General features: G+C 30.4%; 1 protein-coding gene across 1 annotated transcript in view; it reads left to right on the forward strand.

The window, feature by feature from the left end:
- Positions 1-16,279, forward strand: part of Atrnl1 (attractin like 1) — a 746,572-nt gene that overhangs the window by 283,455 nt on the left and 446,838 nt on the right. Inside the window, exons 23-24 of the mRNA XM_076834523.1 lie at positions 1,387-1,465; positions 3,194-3,351. Coding sequence (XP_076690638.1) covers positions 1,387-1,465; positions 3,194-3,351 — 237 coding nt within the window. The remainder of the gene's footprint in view (positions 1-1,386; positions 1,466-3,193; positions 3,352-16,279) is intronic.

Consider the following 16,279-nt stretch of genomic DNA (forward strand, 5'->3'; position numbering starts at 1 on the left):
ATATTTAGTTGTAGTTGGACACAGTACCTTTATTTATTTATTTTTATGTGGTAAAGAGAATAGAACCCAGGACCTAGAATGTGCTAGGTGAGCACTGTAGCGCTGAGCCACAACCCCAGCCCCAAGCTTTCACTTTTACTGTTTGATATCTTGCCAATTGAATCCAAGATCCCAGACACATGTTCTGATGCTAAACTATCATGAGAAGTGTCACAAGAATGCTTGTGACATCATTTTGTGTTAGTCATCTTTAATTAAGGATATATTCACCTGGGAATAATCTCTAATATTAATATTGGGTTATAGATCAAGGTTTCCTACTTATCCTATAAGAAAATAGTAACAAATAGCAGATGTCTTGGTTATTTTATACATTTTCTTGTATTTTAACAACAGACTTAATTTCAACCCACTGTTGACCACTTCTAGTCAGTCTTTCATCTGAGCAGTTTTTTAAGTAGGTTTTTGAATCACATTATTGAACTCACTCACATTCTTAATGATGGATTTAATAATTTTCTGGGATAACCATAGAATTATATCTTTTGGAACAGCATTGAAAAAAAGAACCCTAAGTGGTTTTTATAGGGTTTCAGTTATGGCATATATTAATGCATCAAACAACTTTAATCTCAATATTACATGGTCTGTAATACCTATTTCAAAAATACCTAAACTTGGAGTTTATAGAGGACGAATTGAAAATACAAGAGGTTTGCAGTTTTTTTATCAATTGGAAATCTTGTATAACCTTTACAACAAGTTATTTTCATATTTAATTTTGCCCATGATAATGTACAAACAATTACGAAGAGGACTTCAAGAGAAAAAAGGATTTACACTTCCTAGGGACACATTATTTCTAACATGTGTTGCTTTTTATAAAAATAGCGATTATTTTTTAGTCATATCATTGATAGTTTAAAAAATTCTACCCCTTCTCCTTCTTAATCCCCTGGTTCTCTGGCTGAAGACGAAGAAAAAGAGAAAGAAAATGAAGGCATTCTGTTTCCCCATATCTAATATTATTGATGACACCTACCTATCTTCATGATGGCTGGAGCCTTGCTTTTTTTTTTCATGCTCCCTTCTTGAAAGAGGTCATTATATCTCCATTTTATTCAAAAGTCCAATTCATAGTAGAGAGGATAAACGAAGAGCTTTAAATCTTACTCTGAATTTTTTTTAAAGACTTTTTTTCATTTAAAAATCATGAATGACATCTATACCTATTCAGTTGAATATTTACATAATATATGGTTTGAAAAATATAGAAAAATTTAGAAATATAGAAAAATTTATAGACAAATATAAATTAGTAGACTAAATCATATGTATCTTGCTATGCTTTAAATGTTTTGACTTTTATATTTTCTTTCTTGGTAGTCAAACAAAAATTTGGATATTTCAATTAATGCATCAAACAACTTTAATCTCAATATTACATGGTCCGTTGGCTCAACAGGTAAAAAAATTTTTGTGTTATTTCTCTTTCAGATAAGCTTCTATATTGAAGTTCTGTTCACTTAGCTAAATCAAATAAAAATTATATACTATACTCATTGTGTGAATATTGATAAATATAATAAATAGCAACATGAATCAAACTTACTTTGTTACCTTTTACTCTTAGTCAATTAAAATTAGATTGCTAAAAATATACAGTTCTTAATTATTTTTAAATGGCAATGTTATAAAATGCTGTGATTTTAATTAATATAGATTAATGACTGAAGAGATTGAGATTTCAGTTATTCAGTTCACAATTGAAACTATAAGTTTAGTTATTAACCTTAATATTTACATAAAACAATGAAATTCTTCTATGAATGCTGATAAGAATAGTAACTAATCTACTGTTTTCAAGCTTAGAAATATACTCCTTGTCAGCTTTAGCGCTAAGAGGAAATCAAGAAAAGACTGCACAAAATGTCTTCCATAGTAAGGCTTTCAGTTGAAAATTCTGACTTTTGAAAAGTGTTAACTATGAAAAAGTTTAAACTTCTATATTAAATTATGAAATTTTATGCTCATTTTTCACTAATGTGGGAGATGAATCCAAGAATATACATTTTAAAAATCCAAGAATACACATTTTAAGGTGATTTTGGAATACTAAATTGAAAATTAATTCATTTACTTAGAATACTAATTCTAATTACTTCTAATATTTATTAAGGTGGAACTCTTGCTAAGATTGGTTGAAACACTTTGTTACATTTGGTTAACTTCAGTGAATACTTATTGAGTGACCATTAACTAATTGAGCATTTAGCTCATGTTTTAAATTATGGCCTTCTCCCAATATATTTAAATTAGTGATGTTCAATTCGTGGTAAGTCAAATAAATTGATTTTTTTCCCATTTTTTAATTGGATTGAGACATGTGAAAATATGGCCCAATTTGTTTGGAAATCTCTGTGAAGTAGTAGTTAGTAGAAGCAGCTCAGTTTCTGGAGCCATATATGCCTAAATTCCAAAGAAGAATTTGCTGGTAGTAGCTAATAAATTTCGGGCTACTGCTTTAATCTTTCTGAGGTTCGGGTTTCAAATTGAAAAATAAAGATTATACTTATGGGATGCAATTTATTATTAGAAAATAATATAAAATTTTGATGTCAGTCTACTACATAGCATTTAATTAGTGGTAGTATTTTTTTATTTCCTTAAGATTGATTGATTATAGATTGTTAGGTTGTAAAATCTTTTAAAGATTTACAGATCATTATTTCCTCTTTTATGTTATGAACTCAGGGGCACTTAACCACTGAACCACATCCCCAGTCCTTTTTTGTATTTTATTTAGAGACAGGATCTCAGTGAGTTGCTTAGCAATCCTTGCTAAGTTGCTGAGGCTGGCTTTAAACTCTTGCCCTCAGTATGTGCCATTTTTTAAAGTAATTTTTTTTAAGGTGGAGACCATTTTTAAAAAATTCTAATCTGTTATGTATGACAGTAGAATGCATCACAATTCATATTACACATATAGAGCAAAAGTAATATTGATACTAAATCTTTTCCCATTAAATTTATTTTAGACTTTTCTACTTTGTCATTCAAAATTAAAAGTATGAATGTATATTGATAGTCTTTTTATAAGAGTAATTATAAAATTAAATGTATTATATATATAAATTAATAAAGATTCCTGTTTCCTAATATGACTTATATAAATTTGTTATTTATGTTTTAGCTGGAACAATATCTGGGGAAGAGACTCCTATAGTTTCCAAGACTAATATAAAGGAATACAGAGATAGTTTTTCCTATGAAAAATTTAACTTCAGAAGCAATCCTAACATTACATTCTATGTATATGTCAGCAACTTTTCCTGGCCCATTAAAATACAGGTAAGTGTTAAAGAGTATTTGTTTCCAATGATTACTGAATATTTTCATTACAAAAGAGTACTCTTTTTGTCCAAAATGAAGATATATTACTGACTTGAACAATACTAAAGTATATACAAGATGGTCTGTGATGATGAATGCCTCCATAAAAATACTCATACAACTAATGTTGAACCAACCAAAGAATATACTATAATTTTGAATGAATGCAAGAGAACTGAAGACATCTGTGATGTTTTGGTTTTCTGATTAATTAAGTTAACTGAGGTTAGATTCCTTCTTTGTACAATTCCACTTGAAATTTATTAACTGTTTTTAGTAATTTATTTTTGCTATAGCCTACTAAACATAATTTAATCTTTCATTAAAGATTTAAGGTGATCAGTATTGGTAGTTACTTCTTTAAGACCCACAACCACTCATAATTGATTTCTTCATCTGTACTGTGTTTCATGTGTTTTACTTTTATTATGGTTAGAGCTAGGCTATTGACAGGTTCCATTTTATTTCTAGGTAACATTTGAACGTTGTTTCTGTCTAAAATAGTCAAGGCTTGTGCTCCTACTCTGTGCTTTCATGAAAGAAATGTTGATAATTGAGTTTGCCCTTTCATTTGTTTCTTTAAGATTGATTGATTATAGATTGTTAGGTTGTAAAATCTTTTAAAGATTTACAGATCATTATTTCCTCTTTTATGTTAATAATAGACAGCTTATTTCCTGTGACTAGAAGTACTTTCATGTTTCACTTCTGCTAATTTCTATGTGATCATCTATTGGAGGGTAAATGATTTTTAAAATCACACATTTATGGAAAACATTCTTTCTGTAAATTTAATGTATCACCTAAATAAAGGAAACTTAAATGTTCAGAAATTAGTGTAAATTACTATCCAGTAAATTTAATTATGGGAATTAGTTTGAGAATTTTTTTTCTAAATTATTAGTGATTGACTTAGATTTTGATAGAAGAATATCAGAAATATTTCCATGAGATCTTCCAAAAACTTAACAACATTGAGGATGTATAATTTATTTTCTAGGATTCATACACAAATATCAATCAGATTTCACTTAGGTTATTTAGTTTATGATTGAAGGAAAGAAAGACTCATCTATAAAGATTACTGAGTAGTAATGAAAATTGGTATGATTGTTTTAATTTTTCCATAGTTTAGTTTTGATCATGCAGTTATACTTTAAATTATGTATTTACTTTACAATATACATAAATATTTAATGGTTAGAAATTAACTTTGTAGATTGGGTTTTCTTTTAGAATATACTTATAATCTCTTTATAGACCAAACTAGAATTTTTATAATGAAATTTGAATATACCCTTCCAATATACAATATGGGAATATACAACATGGAAAATAATTGGGACAGCCAACATATGTAGAGCCTAATTCCTATTATTATTATAGTGTTTTGAGGAACAGAATAATATTACATTAGTGATGAGGAATATAATAAAGCATGTAATGTTTATTTAAAGGCCTTAACAATCAAACAATTATTATACATAAAATAGTAATATTATAATAGATAGTTTTAAAAATTAATTTTATGTTACTTGACCTTTTTTATCTCCTAAGTAGAATGAGTTATTCTGATTTTAAATATCTTCTTGGGAATATCTGAGGTGCAAAGGATCAAGTCTTCAGTTTTGTTGTATTTCAAATTTTAGTAAAACATTTAGATAAAGGAGTTCTATAAACTATTAGCACATAAGCTATAATTTTAGAATCTAGGAAGATTCTTAGATTTTTCGAATATTAAAAGCCTAAATCTGTAATTGAAAGTCAATAAATGTCAACACAATTAATCTTAGAAATGTACCAATTTTTCCATACTTCATTTTTTTCCACCTTTTTCTTTCTTTTTTTTTTTTTAGTATTTAATATTGAATACTGACAGGTTCTCATCTTAAAGCTCTGTAGAGTAGTCCTCAGAGTATTCCCATGTCGAGTTTAACAACCTAGTGTTAAAAATAATTAAAATAGCTTTGTGAAAACATAAAGAGAATAGGCCTTTCATGTTTTTTCCATTTTATCTTATTTGTGAGAAAATTGGAATGGTGTTTTTAATTTAGAATAATCAGATTCCACATGTTCTTTCCAATATTCTCTAAATATAAATATATATATATTTGTAGACGAACAAAATACCTTTGTTTATTTATTTATTTGTATATGGTGCTGAGGATCGAATCGAACCCAGTGCCTCATAGTTGCAAGATAAGCGCTCTGCCACTGAGCCACAATCCCAGTCCCTCCAATATTCTTGACTTGTTCACAACAGCAAAGTAGAATGTGTCATAATATATAGTAGAATGTGAAATTTACATTATTTATTATGTTTATGTTTTAAGGACTATCTCATTTCACTTTTATATTTTTAATGTTTATTATAAAAACATTCATTTAAATTGTATCAGTCCTGAGGAATATAATAATATTATATTATGTCCTGGGGAATATAATAAAGCATGTAACTCTTACCATAGAGCTTGATGAACTTTTTACTTACCCCACATAATCAAGATATGGACGACTCAGGTATCCCAGAAGCCTCCCTCACACATTCATTGTGAGTCATTGTCCCTCCTGTAACTACCATTGTCCTTACAACCATGTATGACTTTTGTCTGATTTTGAACTTCACATGAATGGTACCATATAGTATGTACTGTGCTAGAAAGAAGGTTTATTACTTTCACTATTATATATGTGAAATCATTCATTATATGTATGGAATTCTAGTTTTAAAAAATGTGTCTACAATAAGAATGAAATATGTTTTTGTACACAAATATTGAGAATTTAGGTTGTTTTTAGTTTTTGACTGTTTTAATAAATTGCTATAAAAACGTGTTCATCTCTTTTGGTGGGAAAATACACTCATTTTCCTTGGATATTTACTTAGGAATCTAACTGCTGAGTATGCAGAGGATAGGGTAGTCATGTTGTTAGTGTTAGCGGAAACTGCCTAAAATTTTGCCACAATGGTTGTTCCAATTTGGATTACCTTTGTTTTTGATTGAGAATTCTAATCTCTCCAAATATTATCATCAATGATTAGTGCTACCCATCTTTTTCATTTTACACATTTTATTATGTGTTTAGTATAGAATAAGCCTAAAATTTTAATTTTTATTAAACAATGTGGTTTTCAGAAAGTATTATACTCATTGACTATTTGGATTACTTTTAATGAAGTTATTGTTCAAAACTTTTGCACATTTTCTGTGGCTCTTTTTTTCTTATTGTTTTAATTCTTAGTACATGATGGATATCAGTTCATCAGATTATATTTTAACATTTTTTCCTAATATGGTGTGTTTTGACAAAAATAAATTCTAAATTTTAATGTAATTTTTAATTATCAATCTTGTCTTAAACTTAGTATTTTCCCTTTTGTTCTTATTTCTCAGATTACTAATTGAAGTATAACTCGACCAGAATTTGTTATTACTTGAAATTCTTTTTTGGGGGGGTGTTTTAATTTATTGTTTATGTTCTCTGCCTCGTTAGTATTAGTGTTTTATATCTTTAACACATTAACCTTTGACCATAGTTTGTAGAAAATATCATATTACAAATGTTTTTTGTCTTTTGCTTTCATTTATTTTATTTTTGTTCAAATGGGTTATAAATGATAATGCAATAAAGTATGTCAGATTTTTCTCCCCCAGTTCCTCTTTTTTTCTAAGCCATCCCCGTATTAAGGTCAGTTATATATTATAATATTTGATAGTTTCTTTTTAAGAATCTATCAACTTCTATGGGAATACTTTATAAATATTTTTTATTTATTTAGAGTGAACAATATGGTATTTTGATGTAAGTGTACCTTGTGTACTAATTCCTCAAATTAAGATAATTAACTTATCAATCACCTCATATACTTAGCCTTTTGTGTATGTGTATGGTAAGAAGACTTAAGATCTCTTAGCAAATTTCCAGTATGTAATACATTGTTATTAACTGTAGGCATCAGGGAGTACATTAGATCTATAGAAACTGTTCATCTTACAGTTGAAAGTTTGTATCCTCTGAGCATTGTCTCCTCATTCCCACTCACAACCACCAGCAAGTAGAAACACCAGTCTATTTTCTATTTTAGTATGTGAAGTTTTCCTCTATTCTACATATAGGTGATATGAAATATTTGTCTTTCTGGAACTGGTATAGTTACTTTATATAGTATCTTCCAGGTTTATCTATGTTGCTGTGAAAGACAGAATTTCCTTCTATTTCTGTGTAAGTTTGTGTGTGTATGTGTGTGTGTGTGTGTGTGTGTGTGTGTGTGTGTGTGTGTATGTGTGTATATATATGTATATATACATGTGCATATGTGTTCATACAGATACACATATACACCATAAATATGGAATTTTTATGGAATTTCATCCACGTTCAGGTTTATACTCATCTGTCCATAGATGCTTAGGTTTAGATATTTCTTTAACACACTGGTTTCATATCTTTCAGATATATACTAGTAGGTGGGATTGATGGATCATGTGGTAGTTTTAATTTTTTCAGGAATCATCATATCAGTACCAAGATACACATCTACTAGTAGTTCCCTATTTCCAACATTGTTACCAGTCCTTGTCTTTTGATGGTAGCCATCCTAACTGGTGTGAGGTGCCTGCTCATTGTGGTTTTGGTTTGCCTTTCCCTCATGATTAATGAGTTTGACACCATTTCATATACCTGTTTACCATCTGTCTATCTTTGTTAGAGAAATGCCTATATGGCCAGTTTCTTAATTGGATTATTTGTTTTGTTGTGTAGTTGCATGATTTCCTTTACATTTTGGAAGCTATGTCCTTGTTGGATAGGTAGTTTGCAAATATTTTCTTCCTTTATCTCATTCTGTAGGTTTTTTATTTTGTTGTTGTTCCTTTTGCTGTGAGAGCTTTTTAGTTTGATGAAGTTCCACTTACTATTTTCTGTTTTTTTTTTTTTTTTTTTAAGAGAGAGAGAGATATAGAGAGAGAGACAGAGAGAGATTTTTTTTTCCAGATTTTTTAGTTTTCGGCGGACACAGCATCTTTGTTTGTATGTGGTGCTGAGGATTGAACCCGGGCTGCACACATGCCAGGCAAGCGCGCTACTGCTGGAGCCACATCCCCAGCCCATATTTTCTGTTTTTGTTGCGTGTACATTTGGTATCCAAAAGTCATTGCTAAGACTGTATCTATATGCTTCCCTCTTAGAATTACTTTTGCTGTATCCCACAAGTTTTGATGTGTTGTTTTAAAAAAGTTATTTTCATATTTCTCACGATAACTTTTGACTTTCATTTAGATTTCTTTCTTACCCCTTTGCTGCTAAAAAATGTGTTGTTTACTTTCCATATTTGTGTATTTTTCAGTTTTCCTCCTTATGGATTTCTAATTTCATATCCCTGCTGTTGGAAAAAAGCTGTGATGTGATTTTAATCTTACATTTGTTAAGGCTTGTTTCATGGCCGAACATTTAATCTACCTTGGAGGCTGTTCAGTGTGAGCTGGAGAAGAATGTGTCCTCTGATGTTATGAAATGCTCTGTATATGCCTGAAATAAGTTCATTGGGTCTAAAGTGTAATTCTAATCCAATGTTCTCCTATTTACTTTATATATGAATGATCTACCTCTTGTTGAAAGTGGGGTATTGAAGTCTCCTTCTATTATTTTATTAGTCTCTCCCTTCAAACACATTAATAATTGGCTTATATATTTAAGTTTTAGATTAGTTGCATATGTATTTATAATTGTCAGGCTATGGTGATGGATTCACCCCTTATTGTTAAATAATGAATTTCTTTGTCTCTTTTTATAGTTTTTAACTTTTTCTTCTTAATTGAGTCTTTTTCATAGTCATTTTTTCTTATATATTTCTGTATTAATGGAACAGGTGGTAGATAAAAAATGATTTTTTTGGTAATTTTTTTCATGCTTAAGTATTTTTGTATTTTATTTTGTCTATCTTTTCCTTCATTGTCAGCATGATGAATTTTGTTGTTTTTGAGTGAAGTAGTCTATGGTTATCAATTAGGTCAGGTTGGTTGATAATTTGTTCAAGTCATCTGTGTCCTGATTGATATTCTATCTGTTCTATCAATTGTTAAGTGATAGGTATTGAAATCTCTGTAATTGTGGATTATTTTATTTATTTTTATAGTTCTAAGAATTTTGTACCTCATGTATTTTGAAGTTCTGTTATGTAGATTTAGAATTTTTATGTCTTCTTGATGAGTTGATGATGTCTTTATGTTGGGAAATTACCCTCTATTTTGAATAATATTTTTACTCTAAAATCTTTTCAGCCAAATATTAACATAGCTATTTCTTTCTTTTGATTATTATTATAATGATATTCTATTTCCATTCTTTTACTTTTAACTTATTTGTACCTTTATATTTAAAATGGATTTCTCTTGGTCAGCATATAATTGGGTCCTCCTTTTTCTACATGTGGCATTTGGATATCTCTCTCTCTGAATTCAAATCTAATGTCTTATTTATTTTTTTATTTTTGTTATTCTTTTTTCCTCTTTTCTGAATTTTTAAATTGATTTTTAATGATTTATTCTTCCTCTTCTGGGTGGAGTTAGTTTATTTGGGAACAATTTAATCTTTTCAAGGCTTGTTTTTGTGATTAGTTATTCCAGAACACAGCAGCATTTGTTCTAGGATTAATGTTTCCACTTAGGCCCTAAACTTCTAGGTACACTAATTACCTGTGAATTGCAGAGTTTCCTACTCTGGCTGGAAGGCCATGGGCTGTTCCCAAGTCTGTATTTTAAGGATCTTTCCATGTTCTCTTTGAAGGTTCTTTCCTCTGATAGTGTCTTCACCAGTATGTGGTGATTCATATTCACCTGAAAACTCCAGGGCACTTTCAGAAAATCCCTGGACACCATCTGGCAGCACTCTTTTTCCATTTCTTTCTTTTAATACCTGTATTTTATTTGTTTATTTTTCATGTGGTGCTGAGGATTGAACCCAGTGCCTCACATTTGTTAGGCAAGGATGCTACCACAGAGCCACAACCCCAGCCCCTCCTGTTTCTGGGCTGCACCTATGTTCATCATCCTAGATGTAACCTGCATGCCATGAGAACTCCTGGCACTTCAATGCTTGCCTCAGTTTTCTCTCCACTTAAAGATCATTATCCTGTATTACCAGATATCCAATGTCTGAAAACCATTTTTTTCACTATATTTAATCTGTTTTATTAGTTGTGTTTTCTAGGAGGAAGATAAAGCCAGTCTTTTGTTCTCTATTTTGGGAGGGATAGAAATACTGCATATTTTTTTTTCTGTCTAAATACTAAATATAACAAATGTAGTAGCCATAAGTTCATTAAATGAGAAGAATATTACTATACACGTGGGTTTGTTTTTATTTATAAATTTGTTTTATTTAGTAGTTTGTATCTCAGCTGCTAAGTACTTTTGGGAAAAATGGTATATCATAGGCATATGTCTATGCATATTAGATTTTATAAGAAAATACTATTGTGGATTCCAGCAAGCTACAAGAAAGATATGAGAAAGTTGACAATCCATATATGAAACTGCTCATAAATATTTACTAACTACACTCTATGGTAGCAGTTATTTTGATAAGTGACTGAAATAAAAAGTACAAATAACCTAACTCCTGTTAAAAAGATAACCAAGAATTCTCTCTCCCAAAATAAATATCTTTGTTTTCACAAAGTTGTTTCAGCAGTCTAACAAGCAAAAATATTATTTCTGATAAAAATTAGCATTTAATTTTAGTGATCGTTTTTAATTAATTTATGCTTATATTTATTTTGGCTCTTGATTTTAGAAGTTGTGTTAGTTTATGCCTATGTATTTACATTGATTAAAAAACCCTGTATTGTGCTTTTATTTTTAATGGCATATCCTCTTCATCTTGATTTGCTCTGCTTTTTGCCATACCAAACATCTGTCTTTTTTCGTTTTTTTCACTCTGCTGGACATCTTTACATTCTGTTTTGTTTTTGTTTCTCAATGCTCTTTCTTGCTTTAACCTCGCGATTTCTTTCTTAGCCTTTTTCTAAAGTCAAATATAACCTTTCCTTATTCTGCTTTGTTACTCTTATGACTAATGTGTACTTAACTTTATCACAGCTTATTATAATTATTGTTTCACTCATTTAACCCCCTTAATAGTACAGGCACCTTAAACACCTTTACAATACAAACTATGCACTTACCGGAGGTAACTCAATGTATCATTTTTCAATTAAGAGATGAGTAATGTATTTCTCTTGAGGGAGAAGTGTATGGGTAATATGCACTTTCCTATACCTTTTCAACATGTAAAATGGATAGTTTATTAGTGCATATTACCCATTCTCAGCACCACATAAAATTAAAATAAATGTCAACTACTAAAAATAAAAAATTAAAAAATATAAATATTAAGGGGATCTATCCCTCATATTTCTAAATAGTTATGTGACCTTCCTATTGAAAAATTAATCCCAGATTCTTTCTGTAACAAAAATGAATTTGTATAGTAAATTGTGGTATCTTTATAAGATACACAAATCACATATGACTAACAAAAGGAAGGGAGATATATTATTAGCATAAGGTACAGTAAGCAAAATGAAAGATAAGAATAAATCATCATGTTTGCAATAGGCAGAAAGCTGTCAGTTCCAGCAGTTTTCGGTTATATGAATTGCTTGACGTTGGTGACTGGGCATAGCTGCTGTAAGAAGTGAAGTTTCTTGGTCTCATCAGCACAGCATACAATTAGTCACCATCTAAAATCTTCGTGAATGAGTTCACCTGACAAATGTAAGTCATCTCTCTAACCCACTGTACCAGGAAAATGAGAGAAAAAGAAATTTACTTACAAAGGTCTTTTGGACTTCTATACTAGAAAGTATGGATTAGGATTCCCCACTTCAATAAGAAAAAGAAAAATTGAAGAAAGTTATTCCTGTTGAAGAAGGAGGTATTTTCTGGTGACCAAAAATTACAAATATCCATTATCTTGAGTAACCTTAATAAAAGCATATCAATATATAGAGAGTAAGAATATTTTTCTGGAATTAATATTTGTTTATTTTTGGAAATTGTCCTAGGTTTGACTAGGAAATAATGCAATTGCTATTGAAAGTGAGAAAAGAGACTTACTGTTTTAAAGTATGCATTTAATTAATTTGGTACAAGAGAAATTGCATGCACAATTTCTATCAATGCCCATCTATAATGTGATATTCTTATCTTGGTCCATAGGTCAAAATTGTTTTCTCAGTGGCAGTAAATAGTAGATATTAAGAACACAGTTTCCTTTTTTTGCATTACAAGTCTTAATACACATATATACCACAATTTTTCTTATCTTTGTTTGTATATAAGGTTTATTGGCACCCAATACAATCTTCATACATGTACTTTGTATAATGATGACCATCACATCTCCATATGATCAATGTTATCCCATAAAAACAAAGTAACAGCAATAAAGCTAGAGTCATTTCAAGGGGCAAAATGATGCTTCAAGTTCTATGTACAATAATGGGTAGTTTCCAGAAGGGTCCATAAGTTCAGGCTGCTTACCACACACCTCACTCTTCCGTCTAGGTACCTCTGTATTGTTTTACTTCACTTGTTGTATCATAAACTCCTTAAGCATAGAGTCCATGTGACATGCAGCTTCACATGTTCAGAAGCAACAGAACATATTTCATGTATTTGTTTAAGAGAAAGAATGATGACAGTCCACTATTAGTTGTGAGATCTTGAGTCCTATCCTCTGATGTTGGTTTCCTCATTTGTAAAATGCTGACAGCTACAGCCTCCAATGCTGAAGATTAAATGAGATCATATATATGAGGTACTTAGCACATGGCCTGACACACTGAGTTCTCAATAAATGTTAGCCGTTTATTTTATTATCATGATTAACATTAACATTTCAATAAGTACATTAAGGTAGGGGGTTTCCTTGCTGACCAAAAGTGCAGTGGTAAATGAGGGTTAGATATGATCAATGTTATCCCATAAAAACGAAGTAACAGCAATAAAGCTAGAGTCATTTCAACTGGCAGAACAAAAAACAAACAAACAAACAAAAAACCCCCAAAACAAACAAACAAACAAAAAAAACCAGTTCCTATGATACCTTCAACTAAAATTCTCCATTTACAGTTAATATGACTGGAAGTGTTTTTTTTTTTAAGTCTCAGTACTTTGATTTCTTCCTTTGTAAAATTAGAGATGATAATAGTGCCTGCCTTTACTAAATTCTCCTGCTGAGTAACTTATTACCACAACTTTATCAATTGAAAACATTACCTTTTGTCTATTTCATAGTTTCTGTAGGTATGGAATCTGGATGAGAGGTACCTGAGTCCTCTGTTCATTGTTTCATAAGGCTTAAAGGATGGCATCAGTGAGGTTAGAATCTCCTTTGAAGCAGGAGGATGTGTTCCAAGCTCACTAGTTATTGGCAGGGTTTAGTTCCTTGGTTCTGTAGCACTGGGATCCTTTTTCTTGCTGTCAACTAGGAGCTGCTCTTAGCTCCAAAAAGCTGTTGCCATGGGTCCTCTCCACAACATGAAGATGAACTTTTTCAAGTTCAATGGTACAATCTCTTTTTACTTTACATCTCTCAGATCTGTTGAAGTGAAGTTTGATACAATCAGAGGCGTGACAATTCCATCATTTTCACTAGGAGTGCTTTTCTGTTGTATACTCTTGATTCCACTTACACTCAGAGGAGAAGAACTATACAGGAAATGTACCCCATGGGATGGATATCTTGAGGGCCATCTTAAAATTCTACCTATCACAATGTCATGGAATAGTTAGGCAAGTTTAAAAGGTAACACATGTAAAATAAAATGTATAGGAAGTCACTAAAATAAAATTGTATAGGTTAGTCACTTTTAGCCATTTTGCCTTCAACTATTTCTTCCAGTCTATTTTCTTTGACATTCTGAGATTATTATTTGTCTGATCATACTTCAATTTCTGTTTTCCATATATTTTAGCTTTTCTTTTACATTTTGTTTCTTCTCTACCCCCCACCCCAACTCTTTATTTCTCTTCAGTCTTGTCTTCAACTATGTTAATTTGTTATATTCATATATCAATTCATTCTATTCTTTGTTGTAAGATATTTTTGTCTTTTCTTCTATATTTCTCATATTTTCCCTATGTTCTTAGTAGATTTATGAGGATAACTTAAAATTCTTGGGAAAATTCTTGGTCCTAGGGAGACCGGTACTCTGAAAAGTAGAAGTAGAAGGCTCCAGTAAAACCCAGTGATTCAGCTGTTAGATGGGATGGGATATAAAAAAATCCCCAAAATATATTTTCAGAGCACTTAAATTTGAAAGCTGTAACTTTCAAACTTATAGTTCAACTCAGGCATAGTTTCACTCTAGAATTTTTTGTCCATCTGTCTTTCTTAATCTTTGCCTTTAGATGTTGAATAACATTTCAAAGAACATGCTTTATTTCAATACATTATAAGCATATAGAAGATACTCAGTACTGGTTGCCACGTATTAACAGGGACATTGACAAATTGAAATACATCCAGAAAAGGTAAACTGTATCAGGGAATAATATCATAAGAAGATTGATGAAATTAGAATTTTTACATAGAATAGAGTTTCAATTTATATGTATCTGTAGAGAGTGGGATCAAAGTTAGCCAATAGATATTATTGAGAAATAGATTGCAATCTGAGATAGAATTTCTAGTGGATAGAGCTGTCCAAAAGAATGACAGGTTTAATAAAGAACTCTGCCTTAAAAATGTTTGCGTACAGGTTTTATTACAGCCAGAAATACTGTAGAGATGACATATGGTAATTATTAGAATACTTATGAAACCCGTTATGCATTTGGTTGGTGAGTTTTCTTGTTAGAGACTTTGGAGTTACTGTCACTTTCTGACTTTGTTTTAGGTAGGCAGTAGATTTTTGAAAAAGTCAGAGCTGATGATATAGTGTTTAAATGCTATTTGTATGTAAAACAGTCATTTAAGCTTCTTTTGGAAACTGGTGGATTGTATATTAAAATATTAAGGTATTAATGAATATTAGAATTACACATATAGGGGCTGGGTTGTGGCTCAGCTGTAGAGTGCTCGCCTAGCACATGTGAGGCAGTTCGGTCCTCAACACCACATAAAAATAAACAAACAAATAATAAATAAATATATTGTGTCCAAAAAGTAAATAAATAATATAAAAAATACATATATAATATGTATGCATGCAAAAATATTAAAATTTTATGTATTCTAGCTTTAGAGTTAGGGAAATCAAAAATAGGTGGAAAATTGTTTAACATAGTCTGTTCATACAGTAAAGATCTTGACTTAAATTAAATTTTAGTTGTAAGAATAGTTTTTTTTAATAAAATAGATTTTATCAAAGCTGTGCTATCAACTATATTTTCACTTCTTACTTGCCTCCTGTCTTTTTCATCAAAAATACCTTTAAATTTTTGATTTTATTTTTATGAATTAATATTCAAAAAATATTTCAGTGTCAACTACATTTTATACAGTCAGTTTTTAGGGTATAAAAACTGCATGTGGGTGAAGTTTGCGATGATCATTGCTAAATTGAAAGGGTGAAGTTTGTCTTTTTATTCTAATAGCAATGCTCTTTAAAAATCTACTGGCTCTTTTTTTTCATGTTTATGAAGACTAAGCAATAAACATTTTAGTTGAGTTTTTACTTTTTCTAAATGTCATACTAAGTTTTTTATGACTGAATTGTGATTTTTTCTTTTAGTTCCTGTTTCTGAGTTATATATGTTATAATTGTTCAGTTCCTATAAATCTATCAGCTTTATCCTTACTAATGGAGGTCTAGAAATCAAGAAAAGGGTTGTGTTTCATGTCAAATACATAATGTGTCTACCGGAGTAGGCAATTT

The sequence above is a fragment of the Callospermophilus lateralis genome, chromosome 15 (genome assembly GCF_048772815.1).
Source record: "Callospermophilus lateralis isolate mCalLat2 chromosome 15, mCalLat2.hap1, whole genome shotgun sequence".
Taxonomy (NCBI): domain Eukaryota; kingdom Metazoa; phylum Chordata; class Mammalia; order Rodentia; family Sciuridae; genus Callospermophilus; species Callospermophilus lateralis.